The following is a 17,206-nucleotide window of genomic DNA, read 5'->3' on the forward strand; positions in this document are numbered from 1 at the left end:
CAGAAGGAACGAATTCGCCGCAATTCTCTCGTGCGTATCACGCGTGATCGTTTCGCCGAAAGAGTGCCGTTTTGTTACAAAATTTTGGAGTTCTATTTCTCTCGATACGTCGTGCACTCCCTGTTCGTGTAGTAACCCTAAAATCGTACCCAATTTACTTTATTTAATTTTTTTTTGTACACACACAAATAGAAGAGAATAAAAGAGATGTAGATAGTGTGTAAAAAGCAAAGGAAACAGAACTTTCGTATCTATATGGACTCCCTTATTTACTTCACTATTACCACAAGACTGATAAATCAGCACTTTTTGGACGTCAAAGTCCTATGTGTTTTGCTGGGAAGAAGTTGGGGTGTATATGCATATTGCGAGCGTATTGGAGGAAAGGGATAGGTAATCTAACCGGGCACTATTCTTTAGATAGCCCTATGCGAGACAAGGACCCTAGCAAGGCGAGAACCATCGATATATCGATGGTTTAATCAGTCAATATCTCTAGCATTCTGTAAAAAAATTGCGCTACCTCAACTTTTTTCATCTTCATTAAACTGTTTCTTCAGAATTACAGCTTCGACTTGTTCCAACCAGCAATCTTAATTATGGCACTGCATATATTTGTAAGAACGCTGTAGATGTCTTGTATTTGTCTAATACAAGACAAACTCGAAAGGACACGTACGCGTGTTTACACGGAATAAAGTGAAGGCGTACGTCGATCGTGGCATGAATATTCATAGGAGCCTAAAGACAGCCGTCGTGCACCTTATTACACGCAAATTTTGAGGTGTTAACCAACACTTATGAGTTGTTATTGAAGCTAACGTCTTCTGAATTTGTTTAAGGTGACACGTAGCATTCACATTACGTACAAAACCTTGTTTGCTGGAACTACAGTCCCAACTAGTACATGTTCATTATTGCTCATTTCGTCAGTCATGTTAAATTGGTGGAAAATCAGGATCAAATGATAGATCAATCAAGGAAACTAGATAATGTTCGTTGTATGGTGTAGCCGTGTAAATCAGACAGTTATCTACTGTAACACAGGACGATCGAATGATAAATTGGTCGATGATGTTAAAATTCTCCATCGTCTGGATAAAGATCCCTTTATATCTAAATCTAAGAAACCAATACAAAACGAAAGACTTTCAATATATAAGTCTAGCTCCTGGATGAATACTAATATCTGAATAATTCATGGTTTAATAATCGTCCAGGAAACGAATATTTTTCCCGTTCACACATGAACAGATAGGTAAAGTTATTCGTAATAGGTTCAATCGCTCGATTCATTGGATTGGAAGTTTGAAAATAAAAGGGAAATGGAGCGGAAGGAGTTGTTCATTCAGATTGTGATTCAGCAATTTGTTACTTAACTTGCTGTTAGTTATTGCAATGAAAACAATAACCGCTTTAAATAGATACCGGATATGCCAATATTTGGTTGCTATTGAAATGAACAAACATTTATCGGAAACAGTTATTTAATTCCCCCGAATATTCTGTGGTCTGGTAAACCTTTACCCACATGTGTTTGCAAATTAAGCGAGTGACCCATGATTATGTGAGAAAGATAAAATTAGACGATAATGTCTGCTGTTTCTTAGGTGTAAGTAACTGTTCATTAGCATTGCTGAAGTCAAAAATCACCTGTAGGTATAACTAAAAACTGAATTAAGCAAAATCCAAGATTTCGAACACATTTATTACGGAAACATGTATAATGTAGGACAGGGTACTTATCTATCAGTAGGTACCACATTATATTAAATAACACTAAAAATAATAATAATTTAAAGATATTATCTAGATAAAACTATTAACTATTAAAAAGATAAAGATAAATTATTAACTAAACATTAAAGTAAGTATAAGTAATTATAAATTAATTAAAAATAATTTGTCTAAATTGTAAGCACTTACCTTAGTTACCAATTTGTTGAAATACATTTATCTTATAAGATTACCTAACGGCTAGCAGACGGCTTCGTTAGTTTTATGAACCTGTTGTGCCAGCGACGTAGCTGGACTTGACTCACAGGCAACTGGGTCTCTGGTGTTTGAGGGAAGTCGGATGGTAAACATGTTCTGCAACAAAATCTTAAAATCAAAAGCCGGTTTATTCTGTATACATACCGTCAGTTGCACAAAGCTCCATTAAAATTAAGCTTAATTAAATCTATTGCTAACACTTTTTATCTTGTTGACAACGAAAGAGTCAGCAATAGATTTAAAGAAGCTTTAACTTTAAATAGAGCTTTGTGCAACTGACGGATAGATTCGTGGTGGAAAAGTATTTAATTCTATAATTTTAGTTAATGACAGACAAAAGGCGCTGAAAATAAGCGGCTAAGATGTCTATGTAGGTACTGTACTAGATAGGTACCTAATGTCTTCAACTAATGTCAACTTCACAATGGTTAGAACATACTAACTCTTTGGTATCTTTATCTGGCAGATAGATTTGAGGGTAGAATCCCTGGCTGATTGACTTTCTCGACTCGCTCTTCGACATTGCAACACCGTAGGAAGACCTGTTTCGTAGATATATAATATAGATATATATTTTATTTATAGAAATGGTTCTTACAATCAGTCTCACAAAGATATGGTACCTACTTTAACTGTTGACGGTGTCAAAAATTCAGTGGCTCTATGTTACATTACGATCAATACTCCGGAGTTCAAAGAGGTCTTCAGACAAACTGAAGTTGCATTGCAGGATAGATTCACTATACTATATTAATATTCTACTAGGTATAGCTAATAAAATATTCTAATTATGTTCAATTCGTTTGAGTACTAACGCTACATTCTGTTTAGAAGATTTGCTGTCGGTCCGGCAGACTGGCTGGAGCATGGTGTCGAACAAGGATCGCGGCATGCCAATGAGGCCCACTGACATATTCGCCCTCTTTAACTTTTCTTCCGGTCCAGCTACGATAAGGTATAAGTAATGGAGCCGAGATGCTTCTTTTAAACTGAAAATAGGACAAATATCGTTTTAGAACCATAAGAGAATATTTCATTTAAATTAACTAAGAACTTGGAATTTTACCTGACTAAAATGTCATCTTTTTTATTAAAAAAAAGGAAAAGATAAAAAAAATGTTATTTTCCTTACTCGTCATATTTAACAACACCCAATCCCATTAGGCGAAAATCAATAGGCCTGTGGCAGAAAACCTCATTCATGAGCGGAGAACGAGTGTTAAGTTTCTTGTCATGATGCACACAAGTCCCCAAAAGGACCTTGTGTTCTTCGGGCATCATTTGCGACAAGTAGCCAGTCTTCAATGTATGCTCCACAGTGTTGAATATTTCCGACTTTAATATACGGTGACATTCCAATTCTGAAGAGTTCCAAGAATAGAATTAATATCCTAATTAAATAGGTAGGTAGGCTACTTAGCTGGTTTCTACTAAATGAGTAAGCTCTCCTCATCCCCGTGACACTACAGCCGATTATAAATAGGCTTCAGGTAATACCTATTTGTCGAAAATTCCTGCGTCCTAGGGCCAAGTAAACAATCTGCACAGCCATTCGTACGAATGTTTCAAATAATCGTGCATCTTTATCAGATAATGATGTTCTTTTCTTATTGGGTCCCATGTGATGAAATCTTCGCATGTCTCCTCCACCTGTACAAAGAACATTTACTTAAAACCTACATGAAAATACCTTACCCCTGAGCTGCTGCATTTTTACAGAAGAATTTTCAGTATGATGAGATCCTGGGCTGGTTTACTCGATGGGATTGTTGGACTGGGGCTGTTTTGATTTGTATCAAATCTTAATTGGTAAGCTAAGGTAAGCTTGCAAAGGGGAAGGGTTACATGAGGCTAACGACACCGAATGTGAAAATGTTCCTAGTAAAATATAGGAAAGTACACACTCATTTGGCTGGTATCTACTTACCAATAAGCATTATACAGTATTCTTTAGCCACTAACAGTCTTAGATCTGACAAGTTTTCGCGATATTTGTTTTCCAAAATTTCACAATCATGTGTTCTTACTTTAGTTTCGAGTTCCGATATCCGCGTGGTCATTTCGTCCGATATCTGCAAGTAGAGCAGACTTCAATTAAGTAAAGCAAACAGTCTATTGTGTAAATTCTGGAAAAGAAATTTTTGAGTTTTTATGATAAACAAATCAAAAATTAGTGGTGGTGGCCTAGTGGGTAAAGAACCAACTTCTCGAGTATGAGAGTGTAGGTTCGATTCCAGGTCAGGCAAGTACCAATGCAACTTTTCTAAGTTTGTATGTACTTTCTAATTATAACTTGGACACCAATGGCCGACAAAAGGTGAAGGAAAACATCTTGAGGAAACCTGGACTATATAGTCTGAAACCACCAACCCGCATTGAGCAAGCGTGGTGATTAACGCTCAATCCTTCTCCGTGTGAGAGGTGGCCTGTGCCCAGCAGTGGGACGATAAAAAGGCTGTAACAGTACAGTAACAGTATGACAAAGATGGGGTATGTAATATAGGTACCTGTAGGTAGTAGGCACAGCAGAATATAAGCGCTCTCAGAAATCTCTCTGTGGTTGGTAAATGCAGCAAATCAATGAGCATGGGGCTCAACAAGCTTACTGGTGCAGTATACAGTGCTATGTCTTTAATATCCTGAAATTACAAAAAAAATGGGTAAAGAACTCGCATAGGTGACCAATCCATGTGAATGAAGGGTCAAGTACCTACCTGCAAAGTTACCAGATCCTCTTGTCCTGGTGTTGGTTTTCTTTGATAACGTCGCTTATAGCGAAGCTAGGAAGATAAAAGATTTACATACGGTGAGTTTTAGGAACAAGTATATACTTAAAATATTTATTTATATATATATTAATTTCTCTATCGGGCTCGCATTGGTACTCAGTAGGTCTTAAGATGAATCTTATTACCATATTATCTGGGATGAGTCACGAGTACGTAAAGGGAATTCAAGTGTCATATAGATGCAGACATAATGGGCTTATATTATTAAAATCACCTGTTCAATAAGGTCAATATCATCTCTGAATTCGATAGCACCTGTTGGTGCTTTAGTTGTTATTTGAACAGTTTCCACTCGAGCTGGAGGCAAATCACTTGAAAAAGAGTAAAAATAAGATAAAATAAATGAATGAGAGTCAGAGGCATTATAACAAAGTCGGAGCATAGAGCTGACTGCTATTATATAGGTTCGGTACAGTACCTGCTGTACCGCATATACCGATGTATTTTTGCACGCAAATTGCACACCTAGTTTTCATTAGGTTAGGCACTAAAATGTAGACTAACACAAAATATATAATTTAGGTACCTCACAAACAATAAACCTTGTGTTTGCTCATCCCACACCCAGTGTCCATCTTCATACAAACCACCAAAACCACCTTCATCGTCGTCGTCGGCCATTGTTACTTTTAATGAATCGAAATGAAATTGGGTGGAATTCTAATTTATTTACTTTGGGTAGGGCTTTTGGTAGGCGTTTTTAACGTGTCTGAAAAATGTGCGAAAAACTGATGACATTAGCTTTACAAAAAGCTAAAGCCAACTAAAGACAGATGACAAATATTTCTTTTTCTATTGACTATAGAGCGTACTCAATGAGCGTACTTGATTCCAAAAATTCTTAGGTGTCATATTGGAAGAAATCAGGCACAGACAATAATTTTGGAGCGGGGGTGGTTCCATGGTACAGGTTTGGTAAACGAACTTAGCCAAACGGACTTTTTAACCATCTTCTCAAATAGGAGGAGGTTCTTAATTCCGATGTTTGTACAAACTTTTAAGGATCTAATGGTTGAAATGGTAAGAAATTGGCGCCTTTAGTCACAGCATGATTCACATTAGCAGTGTAGCAGTTCCACACGGCGGGGGTCAAGATAAGAGAACATTAACCCACCCTAGTCTTCTTATATTTTTCCACAGGACAGAGCTGAAACGGCAAAATAGGGAACAATACTCTACTATCTTTGCGTGTGCACCGCTCTGAGTGATGATATTCCTACTATTCTTTGTTTAAAAAAATATTAGTTTTGTTGCCTATTTGTTTTCAGGAAGTCATATTTATTCCAGTGTCTCCGAGAACACGAGTTAATTTTACGTTACGAAATTACTTCGGAGCGACTTTTAAAAGTTAAACAAAATACTAATAATAATATGTATAAGTTTGAAAATGAGCTTGCATGCGTGTATTGTCTCGTTTTATCGCCTTGACTTCGTCTTGAATGTACCTACCTACATATTCTGGTTCATAAGCTATTTGACTAGAATTGCCACACAAAGCGGAAATTACTTCTAAGAATCGAATGTCAGGGAATGACCTTTCAGCTTCAATTAATTTAAATGGTCATTCAGAAAAAAAAAAAACCTATAATAAATAAAACTATGTTATTAAATTATATATATTAAGTATTTATTAAACCTAATTTAACCTAAACCATGGTTATCTTATCACATTTAAAACTGGGCTTAAAAAGCTAACGACGCGGTTTTCGCCTTTGGGTCAGGAGGTTCATCATCATCTTGAACCTGCTCTGCCAAAGCCGTCGCTGGACCTCATTCACTGGGTTAATATCGTCCGGATCTTCTGAAAAACCTTTAGGGGCGGCAATCCTGCAAAAAAAAAAAAACAAACATAGTTAATATTAAGTAAAACTTGCATTTACCCAACTTAATTTTGGATGGACTCGAAAATAATTTAAGTCGATATGGGAACACAGGCTTATGAAAATCGGATTTCTTGTTGTCATATTGGGTAAATACCTACAAAAAAAATTAAGAAGTGGAAGAAGAACATAAATATTACGGATACTTACTCCACAGACTCTTTGGGTGGTATTATTATGTCGGGATAAGTCCTCATGTGCAAAGACTGTTTCGTCGTACAACTTTTCGTCACCGATGATACTTGTTTCGACCTATTTAAAATATGTTTTACTCATATAAAATATGTTTTACTCATATAAAACATTGCATTAGGCATATTTAGAAGAATGTAACAAATGCATTCATTATGTTACCTACTATCAATCTGAGATTAACTTTAGACTTTGAAAACTTTTCCCAAGTTTTGGATAATAGGTGGTATATACCTAATTTGTGTCTCAAGAGTAATACATAAATGAACGCATGTTATAAAATATAAAGGGTAAAAGCTCTATCTGTATAGTGTACCAAATGAATAATAACAGAAAGATAGTTTCTGAGAAATAAAATTTTAAGAATTCAATAACAACTGAAGTGCAAATGCAGAGGTTATTAAACTGAAATCATGTAATTCATTACCTACTCATCAGGACAGTTGATTTCGATTTTTGTTCAGGAGTAAGCGTCGGGAGGATCCTGAGCATGGTGTCGAATCGCGCCCGCGGCATGCCAATGATGCCTATTATTACACTTTCAGTTGCCATTTGTTCTTCGGGGCCAGCCACAGCGAGGCGTAAATACCGTAGACGAGTGGTCAGGCTTCAAAACAAGATTGCAGTAGTTTAGAAATAAGAAAAACATATTCGAAGTATAGTTATCGGCACGAATCTTGAGCTCTGACCTTCACCTGCGCAGAAGTAATTTATTGGGTCCCTTTTGTGGTATGAAGTGAGGCGCGGGGGCGGGCTAAAGGGGTGATAGGCTCGCAGTGCATCGCGTCATAGCCGTCACTCGGGATCGGTTCTTTGCTAATAAATCACTTCTGCGCAGATGTAGGTCAGAGCTCAAGATTTGTGCCGATAAATATATAAAGGTTATGAAACACAAGAGTCGAAAAATTTTGAACCTCAAATACGTACATATTTGTTGGCCTACCTTTGAACAACATTGATTTCGATTAAGTAAATATCTTACTTAGGATACTTGACAACTCCAAGTCCCTTTAGTCTGTAATCAATCTGCCTGGTGCAGAAGACTTCGTTCATAAGCGGAGAATGAAGTTTCAACTGTCGGTCGTGACGCAGACATTTGCCAAGTAATACTTCTTGAATATGGCCTTTTTTCGGATCCCGACCCTGCGATTTGTGTCCTACAGCATTGAACGCCTCCGATTTTAATAAACGATGAGTTTCCAACTCTGTAAGTTGATACGTAAGTGTTTTTGAATATTTTTTATCCAATTAACACGTTATTAAAAATATTAAAAAGCTAGTCACCGATTTGATTAAAGTATCTTCGCCCGAGTGACAAATAAACGATTTGTACACACATTCGTATGAACGTTTCAAATGATCGAGCGTCTTTTTCGATTAGGGATCTTCGTTTCTTCAAGGGACCCATATGGTGGAATGGTTTCATGTCTCCGGCACCTATTAAGAGAATAAGTGATACTCAAGGATACTTAAAAAAATATGGTACTTTACAGATCAATCTCCTAGTATAGATATGAGTCTCTGGGTTTAGGTAATATTATTCATAATTTGTAAAAATATAGGTCAATAAGGCCCCATTCAGGCGGAGAGAAGAGCGAAGCAGTGCGAGGTGGATCTAGCCTGATTTCCTGATATTTTAAGCAATTCCTCTCCTCTTCGGAATGATTAAAGACATTACCAGTAAGAATTGTACAATATTCCTTAGCCACCAATATTCTTAGGTCTCCTAAATTGTCCCGATATTCCTCTTCCAATATGTCACTATCTGGAGTTCTTACTTTCTTTTCCAGCTCTAAATCGCGCTCTCTCATCGCATCTTCTATCTGAAGGAATGAAGTAAATACATTCTTTTTTAGTTCTTTTTTTTCATAACTTGAGTACGTTACACAATAAGTCTTCCGGCAACTTATTATAAAACGTTGGTTTAAAAAAAGTACCAGCTTTTGTACCACCTTTAAACTACCGTCCCGAACAAAATCAGTGAACTAAAGCTATTACTAAAGCGGGTACTTTTTAAAACCACGTTTTATAATAAGGTGGATGAATTCAGGACCTCAAAATAAATATTTGAAAACAACAACAACAAATAGCAAGTTTGATTCCATTTTTTATTAAACGGAACAAACCAAATTACCTGAATAGAATAGCCACAGTATAGTATAAGCGCTCTAAGAAATCGTTCCCCTGTCGGCGTGTGTAACATGTTAATAAGTTTTGCGCTCAAAAAGTTCACTGGTGCAGTATAAATGACCAAGTCTTTGATATCCTGAAATATTTGGGAATGTTTAATAAAAGTAATGAATCGATGAAAACAGTCTTATCAATGGGACTATTTACCTGTAACCTAATTACATCAGCTTGACCCGGTTCCAGTTTCCGTTGAAAGTAGCGGCGGTAACGCAACTGAAAATAATAATAAATACATATCGAATTTAAATATTTTTTCAAGTTACAATATAAAACTTATAGAGAAAATTCATTAACTTTGGTTCTGTGTTTATGGAAAGGAAACAAGCGTATAAGTAGATAATCCCTGTGAATTATGAGGCTAATATTTAGATATATAAATTATAGTCACCTGCTCAATTATATCAACGTCTTCTCTGAATTCCATAACGCCACTTGGCTGGGTGTAATACAAATCAAATTCATCAACCTTTGGGCGCAGGTTACTGTAAAAAATCTTGCGCATGAATTATGTTATAGGATGATGATCTATCTACTATGTATGAAACAATTTATTGTAATTTTTTCGTCGACACACGACTCTAAATTCTATTGAAAACTTTTATGTTAATACAATTTTTAAATATCATCAGAAATCAGTCGTCCAGGCATTCTTTATGGTAAGATTAAAACAAGAGATGCTACGCGAATCATCCTTCCATTTTTTTTACTTTGTAATGAGCTACTGAGTTACGAAGGATGGTGAACTAATAAGAAATATAAAACACTACTATAAAAGGCAGATTTTAGCCTTACCTCAAAAACACGATCCTTTTTTGTCTTTCGTCCCACAACCAGCGCCCATTTTCATACAGGCCTCCAATACCAAAATCGTCCTCATCGCTCATTTTTGCGTTAAATACGAAATTATATGAAAAATCTCAGCTTTTCAGTAGGTTTCAAAGGATATGATGTTTTAATGACGTAATGGTGACGAGAAATATGTCACGTTCTTTTCAAAATAATTAGAACGATGTTCTAAAAAGGCTTGTTCTAGAAAACTGCCAGTCTTGTGTCGAAGTGGTATACTATATACCACTTTTTGGTAAAACCAAGAATTGAACCAACCTGTCCTGTCCTGTTGCTTCCCAAAGGCTCATTTTGCGCCGATACCTTAGGATCATGCCATGTCTTTCGTCTACAGTGTCTGTCTTGGGTGTCCTAGGTGTTTAAAAGAAGGTACGTAATGGAAATTCACTTAGATGTATATTTGGATTTCACATCAAAAAGCATAACATTATTTGAAAGTGCTTTGCCTTATTACACGATACTAACCTGAGATTTTAACAGCCAGATTGACGTTTTATCGTGCTCAATAAGGCTCAAACTGTACTTAGCACCAAGTGTAAATATCTCGGAGCAGCGGGGTGCATCTAATAAAGTTGTTGTTCCGACGAGAGGGTACTCCGTACTTGGTATCGAAAAGCTCACAACTAAGAGCATAAACATGTTGTAATTGAGTTCTGTGAATGAAATATCGACAGGATTTTTTCAATTATTGTATTATAATATGGTACAAATTCTCGAACGATAAACGTTTTTTTTTTATTATTATTTAAATTATTTTTTAAATATTATTTATTGTGTGTACCTTTTCCAAATATTTGAGAATGAAGAAAGTGTGTTATTTTTACATGAGCTTATAAAATCTGAAAAAAAAAAACAGAATCGCTGCATTTTTTCCTAAATAACTAAAATTTTGATCTAATAGTAAAGTTACCGATACATAGCTATGTCAGTAGAAAATATTGATGAATAATAAAGTTTTATTTCACTTAGACCAAAAGTAAAACATTTTGATTAAAAAGATACAAAATATAAAGAGCGCCCTACCGAACGGCGCCGAATTAACTGCACCGCATTTCAAAAAGCGCTTTACAGCGCGTAACTCAAATCGGAAACTTTTAAAGCAGATGTACACAACACTAACATCCAATGTCTTTCCCATCCGCTTTGCGAGCTCACGTAGCACAGTTTACGTCCCTGGAACACCGGTTTATGACCGTGGAGTAGATTGAACATCGCTCCCGGCGAAGGATTATACCCGCTTGAAACGTGCTTCCCGACGAATGGGAATACTTCATCCCTGTATCAACACCGGGTAGCTTTTGATTTCATCGAATGCAATCGACTCGCTCTTTATTAAATTTCCCTAGCTTTTAACCTAGATATTCTGATGCAATAATATCTGGTTCATCAGCGGAAAATGCTGAAGTTTCTATGAAAATCGAAGCAGGAACGGCGGCGGCAGTGAACGTGAACATTAAATACAGTGTACCTATTCACATTTCGCTGCTAAGTTAATTTTTACTTCAATATCATTATTCAATATTTTGAACCAGATGTGCTTTTTGAACAATACGTAAATAAAAATAACTAACCAAGTTGAAACATCATGTACCTACATCATAGTTCGTTTTGACGTCATAATAAATGAATGAAACTACAGTTTAGTTTCCATTCCAGTGGGGATGAAACGAGCGAAATGAAAATGGAAAGAATGTTCATCGAGTTAGAAATATGTTCGGTTTGCCAGTTACACGTGCGCTTTGTGTTCCACTAAATGTTAGTGGACCAACATTCCACCTGAATATCCATACTCATACTTTTTCATGTCCATACATACAAAGGTTTCCATATGTCCCGAATAATGCGTGAAACTAACGAGAAAAATAAAAAAAAAAACTTCCTTTAATCAAAAACTTCCTTTACTGATTTCTGAAGCGCGACATATGGAATATTTCTAACTGACATGATCACACGGGTGGCATATGTACCTGGTTAATAAATCTAAAGTGAAAAAGTATATCATAAGTTGTTATGGAAATTTAGACACACGGCAGTGTGTCCGCCAAGTTCGAGCAAAAAAAGCGACACACCGGCCGTGGGTTATATTACACGAACCATTTCGGGCCAAATTCGACCCCCTGTAACTCAAAATCTATTTTATTTACGCATATCAAAAACTTGCCAAGTAACATAATTAAAAAGTAACTATTTTTAACTGAGGTATGTGTATGGAACTTGGTACTTATTCAGATCTCACTTCTTTTATAGGCGAAGCAGTCCCATATTATCGAACTTGGCAGTCTTTCACATTTTTGTTTTGGGTGGGATTAATAACAAACTATCAACAAGTGGCAACTTATTTAAACGCCTCTTTTTATCTAAGTTACTTGTATAACTTTAATAAAGTAAACATCAGCTACTAACTCTCGTGTTTCGGTAACTTATGCTGGTATTAATTACTTTGTTTGCGGCCTTAAAAACTTCAGGAGGCGTGCAGTAAAACCTAATGGGCCGCAGGTGGTGTATCGCTGAGCTATTACTCGTACAACGTGAATGTTTCATATCAAACAGTTTTTATTGTGTTGCCTAACATACTCCACTACAAAACTATCTTCGTGTAAGTACTTTGTACCTAAGTCTGTACGCAACAGTGTGTGCTCTGCCTATTCAAGATTGAGCTAACACTTCACACTAAGGAAGTGGAGCGTAAACCATACATAGGCACAGAATTTACTTTGAATGTTTTAATGGTTCCCTGTTAGTAACCACGCTAATCCCCAACCGTGTGCTAAACTAAGTAGATACTCATTTGATCACATGGCAGAGCGCACACGATCAAAGCAGCGCATCGCAGCCTTATGTGCGATCGCGTGTGACAGCCAATTCAATGAATTAACACAACTGACATACATGTTCAAAATTTATATTTATTCATGTAAAAATGTATGGCAGGGAAGGTTGTTCACCCACTTCTTCGAACATGTTTAGTACACTTTACATGTCTGGAACTAACTCTGTTTTTCCGAAGTTTTCACTCAAACGCGGGTAGAAGTTCTAAGTGATTTTATTGTCCAATCTAAAATGTAAAGAAAGGGAGCACGGACCGATAAGTAGACTAGCACTATGCACTTATTTAGTTTCTCACAACTTCCGTGTCTAGGATCAGTGAGCTGTTTTTCTGTTACAATAATAGTAATCAGTTATATTAAGGTTATGGAAAAGCTTGATATTTTGTAACTATGTTTACCTACTTTGCTCGATATTTAAACTTTATGGACGGTACATACGTGTCCGTTTATGAGCACATCCACTTAGTAGTGCCTTAAATACACACAAGTGCGCTTGCTCCGTTTACAACACATACAATAGCTTTTATCCCGAATTGGAAATAACTTAGAGCATTTTATAAGTTTTAAGGTCCGGAGTTGGATGCACTAGTAACATTAACATAACTTTATATTCAGTGAAGCCGAGAGCGAACTTACTATATAGTGACATCGTAAATTCTGCCAAACTTACAAACACGCTGGATGGAGATTCCGATTTGCAAGTTATAGCTGTCCATGAATTATAATCATGAATAAGAAGTTGAAATATAGGAGATCATAAGTCACGCACCGAACGATCCTAAGATTTTGTGAAAATGTTACTTAAGAATTGAATCGCAGTTTCAAGAGCAGAACGTAAAAATAATTTAATAGTTTATTTTCACATGATTCTGCGGCGAGTTAGGCAGAGGTAGGTACTCCCAGAGTATATGTATGTGTTTACAAGCTAACGATATTGTCCTTGGAGAAATCATTCAATATAGAAAATGTGTCTTTTAAAATTAATGGCAATACCTTCATGAAATAACAACAATTTAAAAATAATATAAAAGAAAAAAAATGTACATGCCATTTTGACATTCGGTATCACTACTTTAATGTGTCAGTTTACAATAATTTATATCTACTTTTATTTTATATTTGTAATACTTTTAATTTGTAATTTGTTTAAAATATGGCCGATGATGAGGACGAAGGAGTTTTTGGGGGAATGTACGAGGATGGACATTGGGTGTGGGACGAACAGACACAAGCATTGCTGTTTGTAAGGTATAAGCACTTGCTTCTTGATCTTCCACAGTAGAATTCACTATGAGAGTGAGTGTGAGATAGTATGATGGAACCACTAAAGAAAGAAAGAAGGAAAGAGGGTTTATATGTAGTTCATGTACCTACACGTGGAGGGACAGCGTATGTTCTAGTATGAGGTGTTCAGTTGATAAATAGTAGGACGTTACATAATTGTGACAACAAACATTCGCAGTATATTTCGTAATGTATTGATTATTGCAGTGATTTGCCTCCGAAGCAGATAGAAAACATACAGATACAAACGAAAGCGCCAACGGGCACTATTGAGTTCAGGGATGACGTGGATTTAATAGAACAGGTAACAATTCGACCAAAGTGATTATTAAGATCTCTAGAGATACTTCTGAAGTACCAAATACTGTTAAGAATAAAATTGATGGTATTCTAGATCCGCTATCGTCGACGCTATCAAAGAAAACTGAAACCAGGACAAGCGGATGTCATTACTCTACAGGTTTTCATATTTACTCACTTTAACAGATGCAGCTCAGTATTTCGTTGGATTACAACATATGTTTTTGATCAACTGAAATCTTTAAATTTTCAGGACGTTAAAGATATAGCTTTATACACCGCTCCTATTAATATTCTGAGTCCTATGCTCATAAATCTGCTACACTTGCCGACTACTGAAAGATTTCTTAGAGCCCTCATCCTCTGCTGTGGTTACTATTTACAGGTAATATTTTTACTACACCCAATAATTTTTCTTTTAAATTAACTACTAATTTTCGAGTTAACTTGTTTGGTATATTGCACTAACGTTGCAATAAATTGAAACTATCTGACAAATTGCTGCCGATTTTTCGCCAAAAAGTCTTTAAGCCTATAGGAAATCCTTTACAGATAGCAGATGAAATGGCAACGCGCATGTTGGAACTTACTACAAAAGTGAGAACTCCGGACTGTGAGAAAATTGAAAATGAATTTCGTGATAACCTAGCCGACCTCAGAGTTTTAGTAGCTAAAGAATATTGTATAATGCTTATTGGTCAGTATGGATTTAAGTTAGTTTTAATCAAAGTGTTTAGGCAGTTTGTATCTAAAGTCTTATTATGGTTTAGGTGGAGCTGACACGAAGAAATTTCATCACATGGGTCCTCTGAAGAAGCGGCAGTCGTTATCGGACAAAGACGCGCGTTTGTTTGAAACATTACTTCGCATGAGCGTGCAAATTGTTTGGTTAGCGCTAGGGCGCAAGAGTTTCAATCAGATTGGTGAAGTATTTCACTCAATGAGCGATATATGAATGTAATTTACAGTGTAAAATATTCCTTGTTTACTCTTGTAGAGCTGGAGACTCATCGGTTATTTAAGTCTGAAATATTCAACGCTGTAGAACATACGTTAAAGACTGGATACATTTCACGTATGGTGGCGGCAGAACAAGCCGTTTTACTTGGCCACTGTGTCCGACATGACAAAAAGCTAAACACTCGCTCGCCGCTCATGAACGAGGTGTTTTGTCACCGGCCCATTGATTACCGTTTATTGGGTCTTGGCGTAGTCAAATATCCAAAGTTAGTACACTAAACTTTCTATTGTATGGTATTCTCTACAATACAGTACTTCTGTTATTTCTGTATTACACATTCTTTGGTATTTTTTAAGGATATCATCCCGACTAAAATATTTGCGCCTGCTTGTCTCTGGTCCAGAAGAAAGTATGATGGAATCGGCTGTGACGTTGGGTATTATAGGTCTGCCTAGGACGCAATTTGATACAATGCTTAGACCAATTTCGCTATCAACCGAGGCTAAATCTAAAGCTTCTATGTAAGTATTGGTGCTTGCTTTTGTGTTATTGCTTCGTTAACATCAATTTATGGTAATCATTGACTGTCAAATGCTATATTGTTATTAGCACATTCATAAGCAACCTGTGTTTACTAAACTTTTTTGTACAGAGCGTCACAAAGCGCACACAGTTCGAAGAGCTCCTTCAAAAAAGCTGCTCCATCTTTATACCCACCAATAATAATACCACGGAAAGATCAACATGAGTTAGTATTTATATTTATCTATATTTCACGATCTATAGTAAAACTTTTCCACATTATTTATGATTAGGTAGTAATGTAGTATTTTCTACATTTTACTTAATAGTGACTGCAAAAAAATGTCAATTTAGATGTTCCAAATTGAATGAAGATTCTAACTAATATGCTTCTGTACCAGGATCTATTTCCCGCCATCATTTCCTGACGAGACGGAGAAGCCGTGCCCGGTCAGCGACGTGCAGCAAAAGCGATGGCTCAACAGACTTACTAAACTGTTGGCTTCTACTACTCATTAAGTGCTTATAATTAATACCTAATATATTTTTTATCATTTTGAGTTATAGAAGATATTTACTATTTTAATATTATGTTATATTTTTTACCTATTATGTAAAATCAATTTACTGTTAGGTATTTAGGAGTAGGGTTACGGCCCTTTCACACGACAGTTCAGTTTTTTTGCAGGATACCGTTTGATCGCAAAAGATATTATATGCTAGTGTTCACACGAGCAAACCGCATGCAGGATCCTGCAAAATGCTGTTCCCATCGATTTGTGCGATTCGGTTTTGTCACTTGAAACTGGATCGTTCGTCCAGTAAATAGCGGGAATCTTGCAAAAACGGACGCTGTTCACACGTAGTTCAGTTTTGCAGGATACAGTAAAATGCTGGTCCCGCAAAACTGGACTGCCGTGTGAAAGGGCTGTTAGGGAGGGAGTATGTTGTGGAACAATAAATACCTCCTGGTTTACATAAATGTTTAAAGATTGAAAATTAACAATGTTAAATATGAAAACCCCAAAGATTTTTTTCGTTAAAAGCTATATGGGATGCTGTTTAATTAGTAACGAGGTTCTTTAGGCATGAATCTTACAGAACGATGTTTTGAAAAGTCATACGACCGACTCTCCATTATTTTTTCATACTCCGAGACAAATTCTGAGCCCAGTTCTGAACAATCAATATTTTTTTTTACCATAATTTTGTTTAAGATATTTGTATTATATTATAATTTCTCAGTAATTTTATCTTTCATTTGATGTAGTTTTCATCCTACCTAAGAACATCCTTTCTTTATAAAGGATACAATACAATACGAACGAATGCTGCTAAGGATTTACAATTAGCCAAACATTCGATGACTTTGTTTAATTGTAGGTATGTGGATTTGATTTATATCCTTTTGATTTCTTT

The 17,206-nt window shown here is 36.2% G+C and overlaps 3 protein-coding genes across 3 annotated transcripts; 1 reads left to right on the top strand and 2 right to left on the bottom strand.

The window, feature by feature from the left end:
* Positions 1 to 1,977: 1,977 nt before the first annotated feature.
* On the bottom strand, positions 1,978 to 5,435 carry LOC124632612 (protein phosphatase 1 regulatory subunit 36-like). Its single transcript, XM_047167507.1, has 10 exons — positions 5,311 to 5,435; positions 4,999 to 5,095; positions 4,710 to 4,775; positions 4,503 to 4,634; positions 3,923 to 4,067; positions 3,493 to 3,645; positions 3,128 to 3,356; positions 2,811 to 2,984; positions 2,435 to 2,537; positions 1,978 to 2,091 (listed from the first exon to the last, which is right to left on the bottom strand). Exons 1-10 carry the CDS (start codon positions 5,403 to 5,405, stop codon positions 1,978 to 1,980), a joined length of 1,308 nt encoding a protein of 435 aa, XP_047023463.1. The 5' UTR covers positions 5,406 to 5,435.
* A 1,011-nt stretch (positions 5,436 to 6,446) lies between these two features.
* On the bottom strand, positions 6,447 to 9,948 carry LOC124632713. Its single transcript, XM_047167661.1, has 10 exons — positions 9,839 to 9,948; positions 9,435 to 9,528; positions 9,194 to 9,259; positions 8,991 to 9,122; positions 8,535 to 8,679; positions 8,141 to 8,293; positions 7,839 to 8,061; positions 7,284 to 7,463; positions 6,815 to 6,916; positions 6,447 to 6,611 (listed from the first exon to the last, which is right to left on the bottom strand). The coding sequence occupies exons 1-10, from the start codon at positions 9,928 to 9,930 to the stop codon at positions 6,476 to 6,478; spliced, it is 1,323 nt and encodes a 440-aa protein (XP_047023617.1). The 5' UTR covers positions 9,931 to 9,948; the 3' UTR covers positions 6,447 to 6,475.
* A 3,925-nt stretch (positions 9,949 to 13,873) lies between these two features.
* On the top strand, positions 13,874 to 16,306 carry LOC124632614. The gene is made up of 10 exons (XM_047167508.1): positions 13,874 to 13,968; positions 14,212 to 14,308; positions 14,399 to 14,464; positions 14,558 to 14,689; positions 14,857 to 15,001; positions 15,075 to 15,227; positions 15,302 to 15,530; positions 15,622 to 15,786; positions 15,918 to 16,013; positions 16,189 to 16,306. Exons 1-10 carry the CDS (start codon positions 13,874 to 13,876, stop codon positions 16,304 to 16,306), a joined length of 1,296 nt encoding a protein of 431 aa, XP_047023464.1.
* The last annotated feature ends 900 nt before the right edge of the window (positions 16,307 to 17,206 follow it).

Source organism: Helicoverpa zea, chromosome 8 (assembly GCF_022581195.2).
Source record: "Helicoverpa zea isolate HzStark_Cry1AcR chromosome 8, ilHelZeax1.1, whole genome shotgun sequence".
NCBI lineage: Eukaryota > Metazoa > Arthropoda > Insecta > Lepidoptera > Noctuidae > Helicoverpa > Helicoverpa zea.